Source organism: Sander lucioperca, chromosome 11 (assembly GCF_008315115.2).
Source record: "Sander lucioperca isolate FBNREF2018 chromosome 11, SLUC_FBN_1.2, whole genome shotgun sequence".
NCBI classification, from domain to species: domain Eukaryota; kingdom Metazoa; phylum Chordata; class Actinopteri; order Perciformes; family Percidae; genus Sander; species Sander lucioperca.
This window is the reverse complement of record NC_050183.1, coordinates 38014646-38039603: the sequence shown is the minus strand read 5'-3', so window position 1 is coordinate 38039603 and position 24958 is coordinate 38014646. Positions and strand designations below refer to the sequence as shown.

At 41.6% G+C, this 24958-nt stretch overlaps 1 protein-coding gene across 5 annotated transcripts in view; it reads left to right on the top strand.

Annotated features, from left to right (window-relative positions):
• Positions 1–24150, top strand: part of dot1l (DOT1-like histone H3K79 methyltransferase) — a 28198-nt gene extending 4048 nt beyond the window's left edge. The window contains exons 2-29 of one of the 5 annotated variants that reach the window (XR_004898846.1): positions 3063–3106; positions 3670–3744; positions 4062–4125; positions 4521–4749; positions 5249–5343; positions 5653–5715; positions 5814–5869; positions 6850–6929; positions 9042–9110; positions 9211–9317; positions 10323–10364; positions 10461–10556; positions 10693–10915; positions 11051–11164; positions 11612–11703; positions 11870–11971; positions 13079–13216; positions 14182–14307; positions 14607–15046; positions 15160–15250; positions 15367–15516; positions 15750–15792; positions 15977–16587; positions 16924–17129; positions 17443–17516; positions 17595–18284; positions 19026–19843; positions 19986–24150. Coding sequence is in view for 4 of the 5 variants with exons in the window: in XM_031318445.2 (XP_031174305.2) it covers positions 3063–3106; positions 3670–3744; positions 4062–4125; positions 4521–4749; positions 5249–5343; positions 5653–5715; positions 5814–5869; positions 6850–6929; positions 9042–9110; positions 9211–9317; positions 10323–10364; positions 10461–10556; positions 10693–10915; positions 11051–11164; positions 11612–11703; positions 11870–11971; positions 13079–13216; positions 14182–14307; positions 14607–15046; positions 15160–15250; positions 15367–15516; positions 15750–15792; positions 15977–16587; positions 16924–17129; positions 17443–17516; positions 17595–18284; positions 19026–19660 (4755 nt within the window). In the remaining variant the exon portion in view is untranslated. Of the gene's footprint in view, positions 1–3062; positions 3107–3669; positions 3745–4061; positions 4126–4520; positions 4750–5248; positions 5344–5652; positions 5716–5813; positions 5870–6849; positions 6930–9041; positions 9111–9210; positions 9318–10322; positions 10365–10460; positions 10557–10692; positions 10916–11050; positions 11165–11611; positions 11704–11869; positions 11972–13078; positions 13217–14181; positions 14308–14606; positions 15047–15159; positions 15251–15366; positions 15517–15749; positions 15793–15976; positions 16588–16923; positions 17130–17442; positions 17517–17594; positions 18285–19025 lie in introns of those variants that run through there. The other 4 variants (XM_036007510.1, XM_031318445.2, XM_036007509.1 and 1 more) reach the window with 4 other exon arrangements.
• Positions 24151–24958: the final 808 nt, after the last annotated feature.

Sequence of the window (24958 nt, the reverse complement as noted above, 5' to 3'; positions counted from 1 at the left end):
TATGTCGCATTTGTTGTAAAACGGTAGCGACTAAACGCGGCAACACAACAAACATATGCACCTAGAACACAATCATCCGGTGCAGTTTTCCCAGCTGAAAAAAAAAAAAAACTACAACAGATGGGCCGTCTCCGTCTTCCCGTACACAATCACTGGGGCATTTAGTGCAAAATGGTGTGCACTCACAGACAGTGTAGTTTGCTCAGTATCGTCGAAAAGCCGGCATTTCGAGCGAATGCTGCAAACATTTGACAGCCAGTACGAATTACCTGGGAGAGCATATGTGTCACAAACGGCAATTCCACAACTGTACAACAGCGTGAAATACGACATACTAAAGGAGATCAAAGACATCCAATTTTACTCTGCCACCATGGATATGTGGTCAAGTTCAAACATGACCCCCTATATGAGCTTCACTTTACACTACATAACTGCTGACTGGACCCTGCACTCCCAAATGTTTAGACTCATGTCTAGACTCATTTCAGTTATTGTTTTTGTTTGTGTTTGTTTTTTATTCAAGTGCATTTTTTGTTAACAGAGACTGAGAGTCCATTTTATTTATAGTTAGTTTTGTTCATTTATTTTGGATATTTCAAATGTCTTCCAGTTCCACTGTTAAATAGTCTTTAGAAATAAAAGTTTATCGATCTTTGAAAAGGTGTACCTGCATTATTATGCCATTATCATTATAATAGATGAAAATGGTCTCAGAACGACAACATTATTGTTTATCGGAATCATTTCTGGGACAATTTATCGTCCAGCAAAATTTGTTATGGTGACAGGCCTAGTGCCATTTTGAACCAGATTAACCTAAATCTAAGACATGGTTTGGAATAGTCTGATTAAGCTGAATCTTGAATGAACTAAACCAATTTCTTGAAGGTTACTCCTGAGAGTTACCAGCTCCAAATAAAATAAAACTTGAAATTAAAACTACGAGGAGGCAGGTTTAGACAGCTCTTTGCTTTCCACAGAAGTTTCCCTTCTATCTTTTCCGTGCCGTTCAGTCTCCCTCTGCAAAAGTTCTTCTTCTGAATACTCTGGCTCATAAAGGTATCCTCTTGTCTCCACAGTGAACGGCATTTTGTCCTAATCACTGATTTTTATTTTCTTGAAAGTCTGACCCAAACAGCTGATCTGCGGTATAATATAGTGCGTGGGACAGTTACGCTTCTGTGTAGGAATATGAAAGTGCTACGGTTGAGAAAATGTGTTGCCAAAAGGAAAGGGCTCTCTGATGGCAACGTAAAGCGGTAAAAATATGAAAACTATAGCCTACACTTAAACTGATATCGATTTTTTTTTTTAGGGGTGGGAATCGATTGGCACCTCACGATTCGATTCCGATTCAGAGGCCAACGATTTGGTTCTAAACCGATTATTGATGCATCTCAATGCAACAATTTTTTAATGTACATTTCCATGCGTGATTTTTAAAAATATACATATAAATCTGAGTTTGCTACTCAGAGTTTGCTAATCACTTCCTAGACAAAGCAGCTAGACAAAGCTTAGATTTTGACATATACCGTATTTGTCACACACAAGTTTTAATAAAATGTTTTGTCTACTGAGGTTTTTGTTTGGTAGTCGTTCCATGCTTAAGCCTTAAACATGCTCGTGAAAGTCCCCTTCTCTCCCAGTAATCTTCCATGTCAGAGGCTCAGTCATGTTTAAAGGTGGAGAATTGAACATGAGGTGGTCAGATGTAATGTCAGATGAACAGCCTATATGTGTTTTGCCTAATTATTTTATGTATGTCTTATTAGATCATGTGTGTATATATACAAAATTTAATTTTCTTTCTCCTTTTGTCCATTTTTGTGTGTTTTTTTTTTTTTTTTGTCTGCACTCGTCCCTAAACTCTAAGTTGTCGTCCATTATCCCATCCTCTTTCAGTCACTCTGTTTTCTGATTTGTACTAGTCTGGAGACAGTAACTTTAAAATTAAAATCCACACATTTTAAAATCGATTATTAACTTATCAGAATCGATAAGCGAATTGTTCTAGGGAGAATCGCGATGCATCTAAGAAACAATTATTTTTCCCACCCGTAGATTTTTTTGTAGGTAGCTTAAATACGTTTTGCTGCTGCCTCCGACCATAGGAGTATATTGGATTGTTCTGTGTTGGTACTCACGCTTTTGTCCCGATTCGATTCTGTCATGATATGTGGGTGCCGATTCGAGTTGTATTGCGGTTTTCATTTATTGCGATTCTAGCAGCATTGCGATCTGATAGTATTGAGTATTGCGATTTTCTGTTCCTCCTTTAACAAAAACAAGTTAATATACAACATATCATGAGACATTTCTAAAAAAATGTTTTATAAAAAGATTGCCTATCACCAGTCAGTCAGTCTGACATTTATTTCATTTGTAAAGAAGTACATAACATGGATTTTGTGCATTTTCTGCTTTCGGTCTGTTTTGCTGAAGAAAAAAAAAGGATATGATGTAGTCGCTGTCGGCGGTACCGTATGAACAGAAAATATGTAGGTGAATCATTGGTAAAAAAAATTAAAATAAATATTGATTCTGGGAAAAAGAATACATTTTAAAAGTTGTCGCAAAATAAAATCACGATACATACGTGACATTTTTTCCCACCCCTAGTACTCATGTTTGTTTCTTCTAACTGGGAACATGCCAACCACCGCCTACTGTAGACTCATACAACCCCACTTCAAAAAATCTCAACTATCCCTTTAAGAGTCTGCTTTATTCAGTGTATAGTATGTGTTGTAAACATTGAGTATTGTGCTACCTGGTTTATAGAATTTTCTTTATTTTAAGGGAAGATATACAGACTCTTTGGGGTTTTCTACCCTCTGTTACAAGTTTATTAGTTACACTTAGCTTAAACCAATGCAGTGTAATAAAACAGTCCTGCAATAAACACTACTGTCATGTAGGCTATAATGTTCAGTTCAGTTTTTGAGAGGTGTTGATTAAACTTTATGGTCATTTTGGAAGCTGCAGTTTGTGTTACTGTTGAATTTAAAGGGTCATGCTGAGAGGTGTTTTAATATTTTGTTCCCCTCTGTTTTCAGGATAAACACCATGATGCTGCTCATGAAATCATCGAGACCATTCGGTAAGTGACCTTTCCATCGTCTGAACTCCCACATTCACACAGACAGTAAAGACCTTTTTACAGGTCGCCGCAGCCGACCTGTCGCTTGCCAATGTGACGTCAAAATGACATAGATCTCGCTGGCGCGCCAGGATTTTAAGTGCACGACCAGAGTTTGAGGGTAACCGGATGCCAGGACTCTGAGTGACTGCAAGTCTCTCTTGTAAACTTACTGGGTTAAGATGAGTTCTTTTATGGTGAATGAAAGGCTTGATCCGACCAAGTAGCTCATCGAATCAATTCGAAGCATTGATGTCAATGCTGCTGCCAGTTCTGGCATTGTTTACCTTTTCTTCTTCTTCTAGTCCGTAGAAATAGCAAAGACGGTAGCCTTTCCTCATTAGCGACACCTCTGTTCAAGAGAAGACTGCAACTAGAGTCGTGCCCACCACGCGCGAGTATAAACAGTTGCGGCGCTCCCATGACGTCACATTTGCACGCGACAGGTCGGCTGCGGCGAGTATACCGGACGCCTAAGTGTCGGGTGTATGATCTAGTAACCATTGTATGTGTGCTTCCTCTAGGTGGGTGTGTGAGGAGATCCCAGACCTCAAACTGGCCATGGAAAACTACGTACTCATTGACTATGACACCAAGAGGTGAGCCTAGGGTCGTGTCAAAATCTGTTTTTGTCTGCTGTTTTATGAGGTCTAACAGCCTGCTTGTATGTCTAAATACAAGTCTTTGTTTTCCTATTTGTCTGAGGTTGGTGTTCTCTAAAATCTAAAAGTGTCAGTAATAGTGAATATATTTATGTCACCATTAACACAAATATTTAAGTGGAGTATTTTCAGGGTTGCATTAAGATGAAAATTGTTCTTGTGAAGTCAACCGAAAAATAGGTGTTGGACTGGGAAGTTGGATTTCATCTTGTACAAAATGATGGTATTCATTTTGTGTCTTGTTATTCTCACAGCTTCGAGAGTATGCAGAGACTTTGTGACAAGTACAACAGGGCCATCGACAGCATTCACCAGCTGGTGAGTCCGATGTGTGACGGGTATTTAGTGCTCTGTAGCTGAAGTGAATGTGGAAACATTAGTCACTCAAAGTGAACAACACTGTATCTGTGTACTGCGAGTCTATTACAGTGTTCCCTTCAATCAGTGCCACACATGACCTAACACTGTCTAACAAGAATAATGTGAAATACAATTAGTGATTTTTGCTTCAAGTTATTGACCAGATGTTTCATAAGCGCTGTTGCTATCTAGTCCACATTTGTGTCCAGTATTCTCTTATTTATGGATTTGTCCTTCTCTTCGAAAGGCCAGCACCCCTGGATAATATCTGCACATGTGTAGAAGAAAGCCATTATGCCTCGTTTTGAGTGTTTTTTGTAGTATGTGAATAAATATCTAATCCTGTTTTATAGTGGAAAGGGACTACACAGCCCATGAAGCTCAACAAGCGTCCTTCAAACGGGCTGCTGAGACACATCCTACAGCAGGTGTACAACCACTCAGTTACCGACCCGGAGAAGCTGAACAACTATGAGCCTTTCTCCCCTGAGGTGTACGGAGAGACCTCTTTCGACCTGGTGGCTCAGATCATCGACGAGATGGAAATGATGGAAGATGACACCTTTGTTGACCTCGGCAGTGGTTAGTCTGCTGTTATTTTGGGACGTCACTTAGTAGTGTATCCCAACAAATACATTGTTAATAGGTTGATAGTTTATTAATGGTGTAGTGGGGACGGTTTTTGATAAACAAATAATAATATTGAAAGGTGGCTATATTGACCACGCCCACAGGAAGTGCACCGGGCTTTGAAGCCAATTTGACATAGTGGCCAAACAGTGGAATTACAACTTTCTTGTGTCCTTCTCGCGCTAAACTGGAAGTAGCCGGCTCGGCCGCCGGAGGTCTCTAGTGCGACTGCTCTATAGGCCCCATAGTGCGGAAGCAGCGCCGATCATCCGGGTAATTTCATAATGGGGAAATTGAACTTTTTTTGGTTTTGTGCGCCACTTAGTAACTCTCATAGGGGTTTCGCCTCGTACGCTGTATCCAGGTCTTATTATGCATCCATGATATTGACAGCCTAAGTGTCTTTGTTTGTTTAGTGTAAGACGTGAACCTATTGTTTTCTTATTTGCAGGAGTTGGTCAGGTAGTGCTGCAAGTTGCAGCAGCAACCAACTGTAAACACTACTACGGTGTAGAGAAAGCAGACATTCCAGCTACATATGCAGAGGTAACCACATAAATATCTTGCAAGACCAGAGGGGTATTCCAGAAAGAGAACGAGACAACACCGCTGTGTCAAAGATCACCGCTTCCACAGTCATTGTAGTGAAACGATGCAGTGTTGGCGCAGTACAAATCACCTCTGGCAAATAAACAGAGGAGTCTGAAGTTTTTCCGCTGTGTGGTGTCATTGTGTCCAATCAGTCTTCAAAGTGGATTTCCCGGTTCACATTTTATCTTCTCATCATTACCCTGTAGGAACACACCCAAACCAGCATTGTTGTTTGGATATTAATATTGACATTCTCTCTCTCAGAGCATGGATAAAGAGTTTAAAAAGTGGATGAAATGGTACGGGAAGAAACATGGGGAGTACACAGTAAGTGACTATCGTAAAGCACACACACAACATTTCTATATTGTTCTGATCCAAGGGTTTTCAGGATTTTTACCCATACTCTGCATTGATTCTTTCAGCTGGAGAGAGGTGACTTTCTGTCTGAAGAATGGAAGGAAAGAATCGCAAACACAAGGTGTTATACCAAACCGGGTCACCGCATTAGTCTGAAAGACGCAGTTTCCGTTTTCCAATAAGACCATTTATAAGCTGAATTTATACACTGAGGGACTAGAAAATAGAAACCGCTATACATTGTAATGCAACGGTTCAGTCCTGTAATAAAAGCTACCATTATGAAACACACTTTCAAATGAGCAAGTATAACTCTAGTTATCCAGATAAAGAGCATCATATGCACACTCTAGGGCTGCACAATGAATCAAATATTAATCACAATCGCAGTTTTGGCTTCCCACAATTAAACATGATCGAACGATGAGCGTATTGGTGTTTTAAATGCGTGCTTCGCTCATTGAAAACTCCACTGCATATCAAATCAAGTGCTTCCTAAACTAACACACAGCCACCATGGGGCGATTGAGGTGTTTTGGCTTCTCTGTTGTGGCGCTAGCATGCCACTGTGCCCGTACTATGACGAGGCAGCCTGCAAAATAATTTTGCAGCTGCAGTCCAGAGAAGAGGAGTAATACGCAACAGAGAGCACACGGGCAAAACGAAAATCAAATGTCCTAGAGCTAGTCCCTTTTGGGTACAGTTTTATTTATATGTATATGTTGCTTCTTGGGGATGAACTGTGAATAAGAACAGTAAGTCTTATTTTGATGCAAAGATTTGTACATTAGCAGGAATGTAGCCAAACATGGAAGCGAAAGCAGTGCTCTGTTTATTTATTTATGAAAGGGCAATAAAAATATTTGTCCCTAACATCAATGAATAACCGTGATAAATAATCATGATCTCAATATTGATCAAAATAATCAATATTATCATTTTGGCCATAATCATGCAGTTCTACAGGACTCCTAAATGAAAGGTTTAGAAGAAAGTTAGCAGTCCTATAATAAATGTATCTGCAGAACTTTGCCAAAAAATGTCACTCTTTTTTTTACTGCCAACTTTGTCTAAATTATTTTTTCTTTGTCTGTCTTGCAGTATTATTTTTGTGAATAACTTTGCCTTTGGTCCAGAGGTAGATCACCAGCTGAAGGAGCGCTTTGCTAACATGAAGGAAGGTTAGTATTTTTTTTTAGCTAAGCACAACATTGTCACTTCTTGTGGCTTATACCGAAGTGTTCCTCAAAAGAGCCTCAGTATATTAACTTTAACGTAAACATGGATGGGTTTTTCAAGGGAAAATCTTGCCAATGTACTTCTGACAATGCATTCTGTCAACCATAAGAGCAATCAATACAAACTGGGTTGATTTGGCTTTTCCTAGGCAATACAATGAGATAGAAATATGGGATCCTCATTCCACTGGTCCTTTTATCTCCGCAGTGAGCTATGTCATTTGTCATTTAAAACGACTTGTATGGCAGAGCAGATGCTTGATGAGCCACAAAAAAGTCAGACATTTTATGAGCCCTCAGGAGTAAACTGATCAAGGTTTTAAGCAGCAAAGGCCTGTACTACGAAGCAAGATTTGGCATTAACGAGGTAACTTCAGGTTCAACCCAGGGTTTTCTGTACCACGACGGTGGATCACTTGTTACTAGGGGTGGGGGAAAAAATCGATACAGCATAGTATTGCAATATTTTCCGTGGCAATACTGTATCGATACACAGACGCAAAGTATCGATCTATTATTATATGTGTGTTGGTCAGTTTGTCTGCTTGACAATCCCATTTTGCAGCAATACAATTGAAGTGAGATGAACAAACAGAAATTTATCTTTTTAGATAAAACAGATGTTGACAAAGTTTCCTTTTGGGGACATAATTTGAAATTGGGAAAAATTTGAAGTTGGAAAAAAGGTAATAAATTGCAATATATTGCAGAATATTGCAATATGTTTAAAATCGCAATAATATCGTATCGCGACATAAGTATCATGATGGTATCGTGAAGCCTCTGGTGATTCCCACCCCTACTTGTTATCGTGTTCAATCGCCGTGTAACTTATGCTGAACACCTAACCTGGTCGGGAGCAGGTTAAGTTGGAGATTAGAGATCAACTGGTGTAAAAGCACCGCCTACTGACCAATCAATACTCGATTGATAATGGCGTCACTGTTCTTAGAAGATCAGGCGGAGCTTGGTGCGCAGAGAGGGAGAGAGAGAGGGAGAGAGGGATGCGCTCATAAAAGTTAAAACATTTAGAGACCGACAACCCCGTTAACATTCCCTGATGGGTATTTTTATGAAATATATAGATTTTAATGGGAGGGATATAGGCTATCGGCATCTTGAGCCGTGTGTTGCCAATGTGCACATCGGTTCGAATTATGTTTTTATATATTTTATTTGCTCTCATGATCGCTTCCACTGCCAGGGTTGCAACTGAAATAATAGGCTAAAGCAACGGCAGTTTATGGAACGCACAAGTGTAATTATGCTCAGATCTAGTGCCTGACTGATGGGGAAGATATTGATAAGCGTTGTGATTTACGCATTTACAGCGTTGGCTATTTTTTGCCAGCTTTCCTCCTGTTTTAGGAAGCAGCGACTGTATTGCATTTTGCCTGCAAAACTGTGTCTGTGTTCTTCATATTTATGTAGAATTATAATTTGCTTTTCTTATATAAAATATGCGGCTCTGGTAGATGTTTGCGATTGGTCGTGCTGTGCAAACACCGCCTCTTTTATGCGAACGCACGCGCCGCTGGATTGGGAAACCCTGGGTTGATTGTTGTTAACCACCGTCGTGACACAGGTTATGCGGGACCGCGGTTGTTAGGGTTAGTGAAGCCAGGTAACTGAAATAAATCCAGGGCATGTTGATCTTGATTCGTAGTACAGGCCTCTGGTGCTAATAACCTTTTCTTATTTGTGTACAAAACATCAAGGCCGTCTGTTGGTAGCAATGGGAGTGATGCTGTGGCTCACTGGAACAAATATGTATTCAGCTCTTCTCATTGGTGATTAAAATAACAATGGCTGATGGCTTCCATGAGCCACCGTGTTAACTCTTGGCACTCGACCTTTGACTTCACACCCCACTTTGCTACTTAAAATGATAATATGATGAATGTGTCTATGGATTCCTGGCTCTAATTGGGTGAAGCGATTATGTTTCATATTCTGTGTTTGCTTTATGTAGTGAGCCATTGCAGCTACTGTGTCCACTGCAAAAAAAAATGTATTTATTGATTTTGTTTTGTTTGTTGTTTTTTATTTCCCCAGGTGGAAAAATTGTGTCCTCCAAACCTTTTGCACCTTTAAATTTTAGAATAAACAGTCGAAACCTAAGTGGTAGGTACCACAATCAGTGGAAAATCCAATTTCAATGTCTCATGCTTCCTTTGATGTGTATTCAAAATGCAGTGTCATGTTTTTTTTCTCTGTCCTGCAGATATTGGCACAATAATGCGTGTGGTGGAGCTTTCTCCACTGAGGGGCTCCGTGTCCTGGACGGGAAAGCCAGTGTCCTACTACCTGCACACCATAGACCGCACCATAGTAAGCACTGAAGCTCTTGGAGGAGAACCCAATGTGCAGAGACTAGAATGTCTATAAGAGAAGACCTTGACAAATAAAACACTAAATGACTGCTGAAACAAACAAATACATTAGACACAAAGACTAACCTAAACATGAGATAGGCTGCCATAATAACAGCTGGTATTGTCTCAATGAGTAGTCAGTCCCATGACTAAGCAATCTGAGTAGAGTTAATTATGTACATGTGCCTTTATTGATTTGACTATATTGTTTGTATCTATTTAGAGAATGTCTTTTGATGGTTAAGCAAGGGTAAGTGAGTAAAGGCAAATCAACCTCAAAGAACTGGCAGTGACAAAGGGTGACTGCATTATAATATAATCCAAGAACATCACAGGAAGACAAATATAATAGGGGTGCTCCCTCTTAGTCGATTAGCCGACTAATCGGTCGTTTTGGTCTTAGTCAACTAAGATTTCTTTAGTCGATTAGTCATGTTTTATGCTTTTTTCATGCTGAATGACTTATTTCCAAGAAACGTACGAGCACATCTCTGGTAAACACAAGAATTAAAGTGACTCTTTGCGGAGAAACTCAGGTTTACAGATCTGTCGATTAAATCAACTAATCAATTAGTCGTTACAATTGAATGAGTGTTAGTCGACTAAGAATTTCTTCAATCAAGCACAGCCCTAAACTATAAAGAACCAGTCTACAATTGATGAACTGGTCTCAGTGTGCAAAAATGAACCATGAAGTCTTGTTCATTGTTTGCTTTAAAAAGAGTTACAAATGTATTTTAAGCTGTAATTAGAGAGATATTATTTAATGGCACAAGAAAGCAAATTGTATGTACATGCTACAGACTATACAGGGATTTATAAAACATCAATTGTATTCACAATGACATTTTTGAAATCAGGTTACAGCCAATGTTAATGTAAACACCATGGTTATTTGAACTTAGGTAGAATGTAAACACTATTATTCTAATATTCTTATTTTCCTTGTCCTGTTCTTCAGCTTGAAAACTATTTTGCTAGTCTCAAAAATCCTAAACTCAGGGTAAGTCATGTTCTTCTTCCTCAATGTATTGGCATGAGTCACTGTACAATCTCTATTTTCTGGATCAAACAATGAAATTGGTTCATCTGATATCAGGAGGAGCAAGAGGCAGCTAGGCGACGTCAGCAGAAGGACACGAAGGACAGTAAAAGCAATAGCACCACGCCCACAAAACCTAAAGAACAAAACAAGGTAGGACATGGACAGATTTACAACACCTTACGTGGGAAGCAATTCCTAGGACCAGTAAGATAGGGACTAAATATGAATCAACTTGTGTGCCATTCTGTCCCTGAAATATTCCTATCTTGGCTTATGCGTATTACAGCAGGACTCCTGTGGTGAGGATGAGCGTCCTAGCTTGGTGACAGTGGTCAAGCCCTCTGCTAAACCCCGAAGAGCCCGACTCTTACCCAAAGCTCGCAAGTTGAACAACAAGAAACGTGGTCGACCCAAGAAAGCTGCCCCGGCTACCGAGAAGAAAAACAAGAAGAATCAGAGCGCATTGGATCTGCTTCATGCCAAGACCCTTTCTGCGGCACCCCCTCAGGGTCAGAGGACACACACCCGCACACGCACACACACACACACACACACATTACAGAAATGATGAATGCCCTCTTTACATCTACACTGTATGGCCTAGAAATCTCAGTTTAACGTGAATATGCATGTTGTGTGTACAGATGCATACCGGCAACCTCAGAGTCCCTTCTACCAGCTTCCACCCAAGGTCCAGCACTATCCCTCTAGTCAGCTGCTTCTGAGCCCGACTCCTCCTGGTCTGCAACAACTGCTAGGTGAGCTGATGAAGACTCTGATTCATTTTTTATGTCATCTTCAAATCAGTTGTCAAGTCGTACATATTATACCAGACTTTGTGCAAATCTGTATGCAAAATATGGTTTACTTTCATTTCATTATAATGGTGGTTTTATTGTTACAGTTGAGCTTCAATATGCACAGATTGTTAAATATTTTTTAAAAAAATAAAGAATCTTCTGTATTTGATCTCTATGAAAAGTTAATGCAACAGCCTACAGTGAGAAGAGCAGAGTTTACAAATGAGAGGTCAGAAGGAGAGACGCATTCATTTGAGTTCCTAAACACTTTGTTAGTCTAAATGTGGTATAACACTGCATGTCAATGTGTTTGGTGTCTGAGCTCCATTTCCCCATCAACCCAACTAATATATTATATCCTGTGTTTTTGCTCCCTCTGTGTCCATGACCTAAATCTTTTTACAGATAACATCAAAGTTCAATACCTCCAATTTATGACCCACATGAAGACTCCTCAGTACCGCTCCAACCTGCAGCAGCTTTTAGAACAGGAGAAGGTAATAAGTAATGCTATTGCAGGGACTATTGATTTGTTACTGCTGCAATTTTCCTTGAACATTTTACTAACATATCATGCCAACACATATTAAGTGGCATCTTTCGTCATATTTCTTTTGCATTTTTGCCCAACCTATTACCTGTATTCTTTGTTTCTGTCTCTAGCAAAAACACAGGGACCTGTCAGGGCAGGCGGAGCAGCTCCACTCTGTTTGTCAGTCTCACAAGGACAAGATCAAAGGTCTCTTTCAGACCAAACTAGATGAGGTGGGGACAGCTGAAACTTTATTTTACACCATTACACAGCTGTATGGACACAGTCAAAATTATTTCCACAAACATCAGTTGTTTTCCATCTTTACTTGGGTCTTTCTCATAAAGTTATTTTATTTTTGAGGTATTTTATCAAATTAAGGATCTATATAAATCTAAAGTACCGCATGTGTACTACGATTATTTCTTAAATACACCCATTTGAAGGACAACCTGAATAGCTTATAACCCTTTAAAGATGAACAGACAGTGACTGGAATGTGAGAGAGGAACAACATACTTTGGGTTTTTTCCTTCTGTTTTGTTTTGTAGTTTGCATTAACTTAACACTAAGCTCCTCTGGTTGAAACTTCAAGTCTGCACCTGAGACACGCATAGCATCCCTGTTGGGTGTTGTCAGACGTGCTATGCTGAAAGCGCTAATTACACCCAACAGTGATGTGAGGTTACAGTGATCAGACAGTGTACTAGGGGTGTAACAGTACACAGAAGTCACGGTTCGGTTCATACTCCGGTTTAAGAGTCACAGTTTGGTCACAGGGAAAAAGGGACATGTTTCTTTTCGTTTAATTGGAACAGACAGTAGAGCGTGTGTCAAAAACAGACAAAATCCTCTTGCTGCGGACTTTTTGCTCTCTGGCAACTTCGGTAATTTATTTTCATTATAACAACAAGGAACATTCAAACACTTCTGTATTACACTGTACGAACACTGAACAAACACTTTCCCAACAGGTAACAATAGGCTATAAAACTGAAAAATCATCTCTTATGCTATGAAATTGAAAATACAAAATAAAACTTGTGTGTTTCAGTTAGTTTCACCTTGGCTATTTTTAAACATTAAAAGCACCTAAACAAGTAGTAATATGTAAGCTGAACAAACACTCAACAAACAGCCGCGCCAACACACCATCCTTGTCTAATACAGAATATATATAGTAGTGACTATAGTAGTGACTGACTCGGCAGGGTAAAAACTTTAACCACCGGAGGTTAGCGAAGCAATGTTTTCACTGATGTTAAATAGTTGTTTAGGCATTATGTGTTTGTAGCTGATGTGTGACACTGTTTGTGTCCGTCTCTGTGTGTGGTGATCAGCTGGGAGTGAAAGCCTTGACTGTGGAGGACCTGCTGCAGGCCCAGACGGAGATATCTGCCCACAATCATCAGCTGAAAGAGCAGACTAAGCAGCTTGAGAGAGACATGGCCTTGCTGAGAGACCACAGCCTGCTACTGGTGAGACCTCAGGGCTTGCTACTATGTTGTAACCTCCACCCTCCACTACAGAATCATCCACAGTCAGGGTTTCCACGGGGTCTTAAAAAGTCTAAAATTTAAAAATCCAAATTTTAGGCCTTAACAAGTCTTACATTTGCTGAAGTATTGTGTTCTAGGTCTTAAATAATTTTAAACCGGTCTTAATTTTCCTACATCCATGTAACGCTACCTCTAATGCTCATTGAAATGCTGCTGCAGCGCTTTAGAATGTTTTATTTTTTTATTCTGTGCTGTCGTAGTTCTTTCTTTCGCTAGTCCAAATACAATTTACAGTATTATGACTACAAATGAGAACAACATGCATCTTATATTGCAGCCAATCAGCTTTCATGTTTTTGCCGCAAGTGTCTTTCGGATTGTACCACAGACACAAAACGGATTTTATTCTTCAGCTATAGGGAAGTGCGAGTTTAGCAATACTTGGCTTGAAAAAAAAATAATTTAGGGCTTGATTAAAGCCAGTTGCCAACAATGTATTTGAAGCCTACTGCTTCTTATGCAAGAAAGCAATTGAACTGGGAACCTTGGGTGTACTGGTGCTGGAGTCTCATGCAGTAAGTGAGGAACATCTAAATGATGTGAAGGTTCTCTAGCAAACGACAGCCATCCGCCAGTTCTGCCAATTATCTGGCGGCTCCAGCCCCGGCCCCAGCACTACCTCCACACTGCCTATGCAAGACCCACGCAGCAGCTCCGCAACTCTGAAATTGGGGATTTGTTTCAGACGATGTTTCCGGACTCTGACATCTGATGTTTTTTTTTTGTTTTTGATCGACGTGATATAAGTCTTGAATTTCAGTTATAATGGTCTTAATGGTCTTACAGCCTTGCACTTTAAGCTGATATGAAATTATATTTCAATTTGCTAGAGCATTCTCCAAGTGAATAAATAACAGCAAGTGTGTGCGTTTGTTGTTTTCCAGCTGAAGTCCCGATGTGAGGAGCTAAAGCTAGATTGGGGCTCTTTGTGTCTGGAGAGTTTGTTGAAGGAGAAGCAGGCACTACGCAGACAAATCTCTGAGAAACAGAGACACTGCTTGGAGCTGCAGGTACACAGTCCGCCTCCTCCATTTTATATATATATATATATATATATATATATATTTTCCTTGATACTTGCTGTGTTCTCCTGTGGCCTCTTCTTCCATCCTTTCTCCCACTTTTGTCCGTCCCACTGGCTCTTCAGAGAAACATTCAAAGGAATTAGCCTTGTCCCTTAAACTGAATAAAATGTAGCTTTCAGGAAGAGTTGATGAATTGCTGTCACAAACATTTTCCTACACATATCATCATTGTTGTAGGATGCCTGTTTTCTTGTGTAATGGCTCCCTCTGGTGTCTGTTTGTAGATCAGCATTGTGGAGCTGGAGAAAAGCCAAAGGCAGCAGGAGCTGCTTCACCTTAAATCCTACAGCCCCTGTGATGGCTCCCCATACAGAAAGAGCCTAGAATCTCGCTCTTCCACAGACATGGACTCCTCTAAGCTTGGCCTGTCCTCGGCCCCAGCCCTCAACGGCGTCAGCCCAGAGCTGTCTATCAATGGCACAAGCTCACCTTGTTTTGACCGGGCCAACACCAAGGGGGAGCTTCTTTCTCGCTACCTGCCCATCTCTCCAGACCATGAGATTTTACCCGCCATCGCTGATGTCCGGCAAAGGCAGCAAAGTTCCTCCTACGCTCTTCCTGATTACACACGCTTCTCCCCCGCAAAGATTGCCTTGCGGAGACACCTTAACCAGGACCCCACGGCCTCTGCTCACTTCAGAGGTCCAGGGCTGACCGCACACAGGTTGGTTGGCACTAAAAGCTCCCAAATTTTCAATAATAAACTTTTTGTTTTCAAGGTCTTCAAGTTCAAACAGACAGCTAACTAGTTTAAGCTACATTTTCCTTTGTTTTAAGGGAATTGGGTGGTGTGAACTCTCCACTTGGAGCCAAAATGAACTGCCCCTCACCCAATGCAGCTGATGCCCAGAATAAAGGTTTTGAAAGGGTAAATGTTTATATTTTCTTGCTGTCTGTACACATGCACTGGCCACTCTGTCTGTACGTTTTCTACCTTCCTTGCAGCTCTCTCACTGTTAAGTAATTGTCCCTTTGTTTATATAGGGTGGTAAGGAGAGGAGCCCATCTGTTCAGGGTGACAACAGCATTACGAGCCTTCCAATAAGTATCCCTCTGAGCACTGTCCACCCAAGTAAACTACCAGTCAGCATCCCTCTGGCGAGCGTGGTGCTGCCCAGTCGTGCTGAGAGACTGGTGAGTTTGTTCAGTGTAGTACTGTAATGTAGGTACTGTCATAAAGTACATTAGTGCCCTGCTCCACATGTAATAAATGAAATGCACACTGAAGAATAAGATTGATGTGTACGCAGTAAGCTAAACAGGTTAAAGTTATGTTGGATCAAATTCTAGTTCTAATTCTTTTAATTTTTTGATATTGTTTCTTTGAATTTTACGTTGTGATATATTGTCTGCATTCATAATTTCAGAGAAGTACTCCGAGTCCTGTGTTTCAGGCAGGTCAGACCAATGGTAAGGATTACCCTTCAACCACTTAATGTATTGTTTACATATTACATTCACTAGTGTTACCATAGAATGAATTGCTTTTTTTATTACTAATAAAGTGCATTTAATAGTTTGTGTTTTATATTTGATATTTGACTGGCTGTTCTTCCTTGCATCCTTAACCATTAACTGTTTGGTCTCTGTTTAGGATATTCATCCAGCTCAGGGCTGATGAATGGAGGTCCCCATCCTGAGGACCATAATGGGGCTTCTTCATCACCTCCTCCACACTCCAACACTACTTTGTCAGGATCATTGGGCAGAGGAGGTCCCATCCAGAGCCCCCCACTCAGCACTGGAGGAGTGCTCCAGTATGCAGATGGACCCCCAAGGATTCTTCCAGAAGATGGACAGGATCGTCAAGGAGGTGAATCTGACACGGAGCCCCAGGACAGTGAACTGCGGAGGAGAATCTTCTTCTCCTCTTGCTCCTCTTCCTCCTCGTCTTCCTCTTCGTCAGGCAGCGCGGCCGGAGGATCACGCCTCCACCATCACACTGGCAACAAGCAGGGATACCACAGTAACCATGGAAACCACCACCACCAGTCCCCCGGCACACAGCACACTCCCACACCCACACATATGTCGTCATCACACGCCTCTCACGGCCTCGTCTCTCAAGAGGGACGTAAGCGGGGGAGAAGGAAACGCAGCTCCACAGTGGCTGTCGCAGCCAGCGGATCCCCAAAGAGGAGGTCATTCCCCGGGCTCTGCTCCAACAACCACTCCTCAGGATCGCCACTCAACATCAACACCATGGTGAGTCACCAAAAGGCATGAAGAGAGAAAATTGACAGGAACCTGATATTATTTTGTTTTTATTATTTTTGCAAACTCTTTTTATTGGTGTTTTTTACAGATTGTACAAAGTTCAGGATTGTGATTGTACAAGTATGTTCAGCATTTTCATATATAAAAACAAATAAAGGGTATGTGTAAATACCTTGGCATAAAGGCTTTGGGAAAACAGCAAAACAGTGGTTGCACACAAAGCACCCAGATTTCTCTGTGGATGAAGGCAATGAGATTGCCATCACATTATTCAAGACCTGATTTTATTGCAAAGTGTCATCTGCATGTCTTTTGTCCCAACAGGTGAACAACATCAACCAGCCTCTGGAGATCTCTGCCATCTCCTCCCCAGAACAATCAAGCCGTAGCCCCGCTGGGCCTGACCTGGACCAGCCTCCCATCTTGAAGAGAGAGCGCCCCCTGGAGCTCAATGGCACAGGCCGTTACTCCTCTGCCCCCAGCTCTGATGACGAGGACTCAGGATACCCTGCGGACAGCTCCAGTTCACGGTAATATAGTCATTATAATATAATAGATTAAGAGGAACAACGATGGACCTGCTCAGCTACCTTTTACGTAAGATGACTTTGCTGGTCTCCAGTACAGCTGCAAGCTATTTTCCCTTTCCTTTCTAGGTTTCTGCTTAGTAGCCTGGTGACCAATTACATTTTCTTTGCTTTCTACTCAATTTTCTTCAAATCAGCCGTTGGTGAAAGAAAAGATGACCTTGATCGTGCCTTTTGATTGCTCTGTTGCAGATATTATGGGGGTCAAACTCATTTTGTTGCCGCTTATGGCTGTTTGTTTTGAATTTAATTCTAGAATTGAAAGAAAAATTGCCACTATATCCCTGGAGAGCAGAGATGGACCTGGTAGACTAGGGGATGGTGAAAGAGGTAAGAAAAGAAAATGTCACTTTAAATAAAGACTTCTGCTACTTAATGCCAACCCGTCTTTCCTTTCTCCTTCCTTAGTCAGGAAGTCTGGCAGCAGCAGTGGTAACAGCACAGGCAGTGAGGCCTCCTCTACATCCTCCTTGTCCTCTACCAGCAAGTGGAAATCCACCTTTTCACCCATTTCTGACCCCAAGCAACCCAACTCTGACCTGAGACAGGGGGGCTCTCCATTTGGCATGGGGGGGTCGAGCCGGGGCACAGACTCAGATTCTGACCACAAACAACAGCATCAGCAGGTGAGGAAAGGAAGTGATGGAGAGTCTTCCAGCTACATGAACCCCAACCCCTTCCTCAGTCAGGAGGCAGGGCCCCGGGGTGGAGGCAGCGGTGGTGCTGGTGCCCAGGGAGGCAGTGGTTCCGACCAACGCCAGGCCCTCCAGAAACAGAAGGCCCCTCGCGACTGGGAACTGAAGACGAGCAGCAGCATGGCCAGTCAGAACCTCTTCATATCTGCTGCTGCCAGCAGTGGTGGAGGCATTTTGAGTGGGAAGGTCGGGGGCAGTCCTGTAGCAGTTTCCTCAACCACAGGATCCTCTGTGGGGCAGTACCTGGGGTCTCAGTTCCCACTTGGAGGGACGTCCGTTTTACAGTCCTTGTTCGGGGCCCAGACAGGCGGATCCACGGTGAGTGGGACTCCAAGGCTCGTCAACGGACACTCTGCCCTGGGAAGCTTCTCCAGTGCTGGGCTGGCAGGGGGAGTGGCTGGAGGTGAGCATCATAATGACAAACTGATTATGTAAAGTTTTAGCCCGGTCAAGAGTGAGGTCGTAGTCTTAGCCTGGGGTTGTCTTGATAGAGAATAGTATAAGTCGGAGGGAATGGGTCTGCTAGTAGAGCCAGGTAAGTGGAGGTCCAATCCTGCTGTCTTTCTGTCTGCCTCACTGACAGTTTGACTGACGGACTGACTCCCTGTGCTCCTCGCTTCCACATGGACTGGCTGCTTGAGTGCTGCTGTTAGAAACACCCTTGGAAAATGTTGCATTTTAACAAAATGAATGCTTAACAAAAATGTTTAAAATAAGAAAATTGTGAACCAATGATTTGTCTTGAAACTTGAGATTGGCCATGAATTAATAACATGGTTTACATAACTATTACTTTACTATACTGTCATTTTCTGTGGGTGTATCTGTTGGAGTTGAATGTCAGAGTCATTTCACTTGTAAGCAAAAGATCAACCCAGAAATCAATTTTGCTACAATAAGAAACGTTTTAGTGCAATCCTAAATTGGCCAACTCATTTGGTGTACTTGCAGTCACAGTGGACTGACTCTGTTTGCTTTCTGTGTGCTTGTCTTAAGACTTGCTTGCCGCTATGCACAACCTGGCTCAGTCCGTGCTTCTCTCTTTGTCCCCCTCCTTCTCGCTCTCTTTGCCACTTTTATCTGCTCTCTCTGCCTCCACTCTCTCGCCCTCCTCCTCCCTCCATTTCTGCTGTATGATTTGCAGGTATATTTCACCACGTGGTTCCCACAGTGTCTTCCCATCAGTTTGGGGTGACGCTGCCCACCTCTGGAGGCCTCAGCTCTCTGCTCAGTCTCTCGTCCTCATCCTCTACCTCCTCCCAAACCCAGCAGCACACCACTCCCCAACCAGCCTCCATGCGCCTGGCCTCCGTGTCCTCACCTCTCCCCCTCTCCCAGGCTCAGCACAGCCGCACTCAGTCAGTCCTGCATAGCCCCTCTCCTCCCACGCTCACCCTGCCCCCTCTTCCACCCCTGCACAGCACCTCCTCCTCAGCACCCACGCACTCTGACGCCCCGCCATCATCCCGATCCGACTCCCTCCACTCCTCCCGTCTGTCCCACTCCTCTCTCCATCACCACAGAGCACAGTCATCCCTCTCTCTCTCCATCTCTGCCTCCTCTGCTTCTGTCTCTGCTGCTGCCACCGCTACCGCTTCCCTCTCCTCTTCCTCTCTGTCCACTTCCTCCTCGTCTCGTCCATTCGCAGTGCACTACACGCCTCGGCTGCCCCCTCCACCACAGGCCAGCAGCTCGGGTGGTGGCGGGAGCATGTGGAGGACTCAGGGCATGCATGGTAACTACACAACCTCCCAGCTCCCTGGCTCCCGACCTAGATAGGGGTTGGGGGGTGTGGGGAAGGGGGGAGGACAGAGAGGGGAAGGGCGAAGGGCAATCAGAAGGTGGAAAGAGGGAGAGAATGAGAGAGAGAGAGAGAGAGAGAGAGAGACTGGTAGGGAGTGAGAGAGACAGGATACCTGTTTTTCATGTGCTCCCAAAACAGCGTTGTTCTGATTAAACAAGGTAAGTCAATTCTCGGGTTTTAGATTTAAAAAAAACATGCTGGGTGACAGGATTTAATACCGTTTGTTATTTTTTTATTGCCGTCTATGTCATCCATAGAATCACTCATCAACATATTTTTCTGTCTTCTTTGATGTTTCAGGTAATTGTTGAAAACTACCTCAAAATTAAATAAACTATGCAAATGTCCAGGTGTGGACCAAGGCACTCTCCTCACTCACTGGTGCTTCAAATCGTCTGCACTACCCAACCGCCTCCAAGACCGGCTTCTGTACTGGGATCTCTGAGACACACACACACACACACACACACACACACACACACACACACACACACACACACACACACACTAACCACCACTATGGTCACCTTGAGCAGAATTCACAGGTACCGGTCATGTTTATGTGTTGGTTTGAAGATTTTACAATATGGAAATCAGTATACTGGCTGCTGCTCAGCACTCAATGAACTGAATTATAAAGATGTCTGGTTTAAATTAAAGGTGCTCAATAGTATGATAATGTGTCTTTTTTGTCTTAGTCACTATTACAGCAACTAGCAAAGTAATCTGTTTTAATGATTTAATGTAACATTTAAGAACAGATTGAAGCACATAGTCCACCTTTATGATCTGAAAGTTGTCATGTGTCACGTTCCCTCCAAAGTTCGCTTATTATGAGTGCATGGTGTTTGCGCACACACACACACACACACACACACACACACACACACACACACACACACACACACACACACACACACACAAGCGCGCAGGCAGGCAGGCCAGTTCATTAAACTCTGCTCAGATGTCATGCAGTGTCGCCTCTCTGCATGCATGCTTTCTTAACTCTGTTTTCTTCTGTGAATATTTGTTGCAACATATTTGAGTATGAATCAAGATGAGGAGCTTAGTATTTTGGTCTAACTTCACACTGGATAGTAAGGTACAGTTACTCTGTAGCAGAAGATGTGCTAGTCCTGGCTGGTTTGTTGACACCCCTTAAACTCTGATGAAAGTAATTATGAATGTGTGGTTCAGTGTTTCTCTTCAAATATAAGATATTTAACATCTGTAAAAGTTTCTTTGTTAACTTCAGAAATGAGCTTTGTTGGTGTTTTGTGACAGTAATGGAGCATATTTAACATTCTTTAAATGAATGAACTGAAAAATATGGAAGAACATCAGTGTATGTTTTAAATTCTGAACACAACAACATGTTCTGATTTCAGCCTAATTTTGAAAATATGGCTAATTAGAAAGATTTCAAGGGGTGCCAATAATGCCGAGTACATTTTAATTTTTCAAAAAGACCCTAGGAAATTTATTTGATGAGATGGTGCTATATCGACATTGTCAGCCACTTTCTGTATTTATTAACATTTTCTTCTTCGGCCAATTTGGTAAATCACACTACTATGTGGGAACGCAGCCGAGATACATTCACAGCAGGAATTTTTAACTCTTCTTAAGCTAAACTTGTTCATATTTATCTCTGCTGTTGGGAAATGCAGGTTTAAGCAAATGTTTAGGACATAAAATGTGGACACGTATGTGGAATTGTACTGCATATAGTTGATACACACACACACACACACACACACACACACACACACACACACCCATGCATGCAAATCTTCACACACTGAGAAAACAATGAACCATAACCACAACAAACTACTGGACTCTTCACACCTTTTTTGTTTGCTTTTTTATTGCGTAATTTGTTTTTTGTAAACAATGTTTGTACTGTGAATGTGATTCATTCTCCGACTGTATAGTTGTGTATAATTTAGATTATTATATTTATGCTGTCAGTCTCTCCATTTGCCTTGGCATTTGTTTTTCTCTATTTTTTTTTTTTTTTACATGAAATGTGCTGATATTGTAGAATGCAATAGTGTGTGTACTTGACTCAGTCTGAAAACAATGGTGCTAAATTTGGACTGTACCTGATCTTATTTATTCTATAGTGAAAACATCAAAAACAAATTGAATACTTGGTGCTGTACACGGACATTTGTAAAGCCTTTTTTCTCTGGCATTTCATTTCTCATATTTAATATGCTATTGTCTGGTTCTTTGAATGCCTCGTGTACAACTGTAGACAACACCTTTCGATAAAACTACTCTGCAACAGCTGGCTCAGAGTCTGAGTAAACAGGTATGAGGACCTCTGGTCGTGTTTCTCACGCCGCAGTTTCAAACATAAGCAGCCTGCTTTGCTCTCAGAGAGAGCTGCTTATCTGTTTGTGAACAAGACACACTGTTTTTGTACATAGGTTTTTGTTTTTCCTTGTATGTCTCCATAAACAGAAAGGTATATAAAATATCTATCTATATACAGTCTATATATATATATATATCTATATATATATATCTATAAGTGAATAGAGGTGTTTTGGTGCTAGCGTTGTGACCTTAAACTCGACCTGTTAAACAGGAGGCTTGAAGCCAAGGAGAGTGAAGCATTGCCACAACGGGACATTACCAGAAGGCGCTGAACAACACGGCCGCACAACAGCATCTGAATCCTTGTGACAGTACTAGAAAGTCAAAAGCTGTGTGTATTTAACACACAGACAAACTGCAGTGCTGTGGCTTGAACACAACTAGATCCCAGCACTAGAGCTGTCATCACTTTTTATCCAATGTTTTCACGTCTTTTTTTTTTTTTCTTTTAACCAACCCAGATTCTGCAGGAAAAAATGGTGCTTCGGTTTGCAAACAATGACAATTCAGGTCTTACAAACGAAATCTTCACTGGTGCATACAAAACTACGTGTCAACCCCTTTTGACACACACTGTCTTTAGATGTCTTACTGGCAAGGCCCTACCTTGTAATGTGAGCATACTGTGTCATTGCAAAGACTCTTGTGTTAGGATGTATGTGTGTGTATCACTTTGTGAGAGCAGCCGAGCTTCCTTTTTCTTAGATTAGTGGGAATACACTTAAGCTCAGTTTGTGTGTGTTGTGTGTGCTTTTTCCCCACTTGGCGGTGCATATCTAAGGGAAGATTAGATGAGTAATCAAAGCTTTATTGTAAACTCCTGTCCTGTGCACTCACAAATGTGTTTCTCACCTGCGAGTGTTCAAGTGAAAAGAAGAAATTCATTGTAGAGCATAATTAGAGACCATAGTCTGCTTGTTGCCAGCACTGAGAGCTCTTTTGTAATTATTGTCAAAGCTGTTTTCATTTGGATTTTTCTTGGTGTTTGATACAATTTGCCGTTACATGTTATGCTTTTAATGGTGTCTTCAGATTCCTGTCGGTTTTTAATACTACTAGTCAGACACGGTGCTCTCCTTCACTTAAAACAAGGAAATTGCAGCTATTGATAAATACTACTCTTCTCCTGTTGTGCTGCAGGGTTTTATGGTTTAATAATCTTCACCGCGAGCTTGCCTGGCGGCTTTCTGACGGTCCAGTTTAACCTACGGAAATGTCTCTAATCTGGAGGGGCGGCGTGGTGAATGTGCAAGTGAGAATAGTTTGTGGGAATGGCAAAATTTACCACCATTACAGATGTGTAGCTATTTATATAATCAGTCAAAGGGATGAGGTGCTGTTATTCTAAGTCCTTTGGTGTATGAGCCACAGACTGTAAAAAAAAAAAAAAAAAGCTATGAGCATGATTTGAATCAAAGCTTCTATGCAGTTCTCCAGCATGCTCCATCCTGGTACATTTCTGATCATCTGTGAGAGCTTTTGCAGTCGAGGCTGTTTACTCTAAATCCTGCCAAAGGTCTTAACTCAGGAACTTCCCACATGGCTTGAAACAATGTAAACAATTTTCTTAAAAGTAATGCATGTCAGACTTATTAACCATGCTTTGGCATGATTAAGTCCCTTTCTAACCTAACTCGGGACCAGGATAACCCCCTCAGTAAGGTAAAATTCAAAAGTCATATCCTCCGATTTCATTCTCACTGTCACATACATCCAGCGTCTCCAGTGAAATCCAGCTTTGTAATGCTTTTATTAAGTGCAGAAGCTGTGAAGTGGCTACGATTTTCAGCATCTTCCTCATCTCAGAAAATGTCTAGATTTGCGTCTCCTAAGAAGGGAGGTTCACTGTCCTTCGTGGGATTCTCTCACAGGACACGCGTGGCCTGCAGCGGGTGTACAGTGAAGCCAGGGCAGGTTTGAGGTGCAATAACAGCAAACCTACTTTCCAAAAGGCCCTGGGTTTTCATGAATTGTTACTGTTTGATGTTGGTGCTTTTATCCTAAGATGTTATGATACAAAATGGAATCCCCTGCGTTTTGATTATTAATAAAATGTTTCCTATAATATTTGAATTCATTTTGTTGTGTGTAGCAATTCATGTCTGATCTAATTCATTTTCCCCTCACAGAAGACATGACGTTTACACATCATGAACTTCAATGAACTGGTGAATATCTGTGATGCAGATGAAGCAAAAAGACAGCACATCTCTAACATAATCATAATGAGTTATTATTTGTATATTTAAAAACCGCTAGATATTTCCACCATGTTGATGTGTTTGAACTCTTTTAAACTTAACTGAAATGAACATTTCAGAAATAGTTTTTGATGAGTGCTGCTGCATTTTTTGCTTTTTAGCCAGACCTCCCAGTACCATAATTTAGAGAAATGTGCACTGTTTTTTTGCCCAAATGCCTGTAATGTCTCAGAGAAAATCTCCCAACAAGCCCGTACAGTGAAGGTTTTCACTTGGACTCATTAAAATGTCCACAATAGTTTTTGTTACCACTCAAAAAACATTGATGGAATCCAAAAAAACCCAACCTTGTGAAAACTCCAAAATTGGAAGTGTTGAGTTACACCAGATTACTTGTTTTTATTAAAATGCTGTTAAATACAGCCATGTATCTCGGTATACGTGCAGTTTATTGTCCCAAATTCCCCATACAATGTCCTTAATTAATTATGAACCTGCTAAACCAGCTGTGCTACCCTAACCCTACCCCTAACCTTAACCTGTCTCAAATAAGACCCTCATCATTTGGGACACTCAGTTTTTGGAAAATAATTTGTGACACTAAACTGCACGTAAACCATGTATCTGACAGTATAGACATACAGAAATACAGAGGCTTGCAAAAGTATTCATACCCCTTGAACT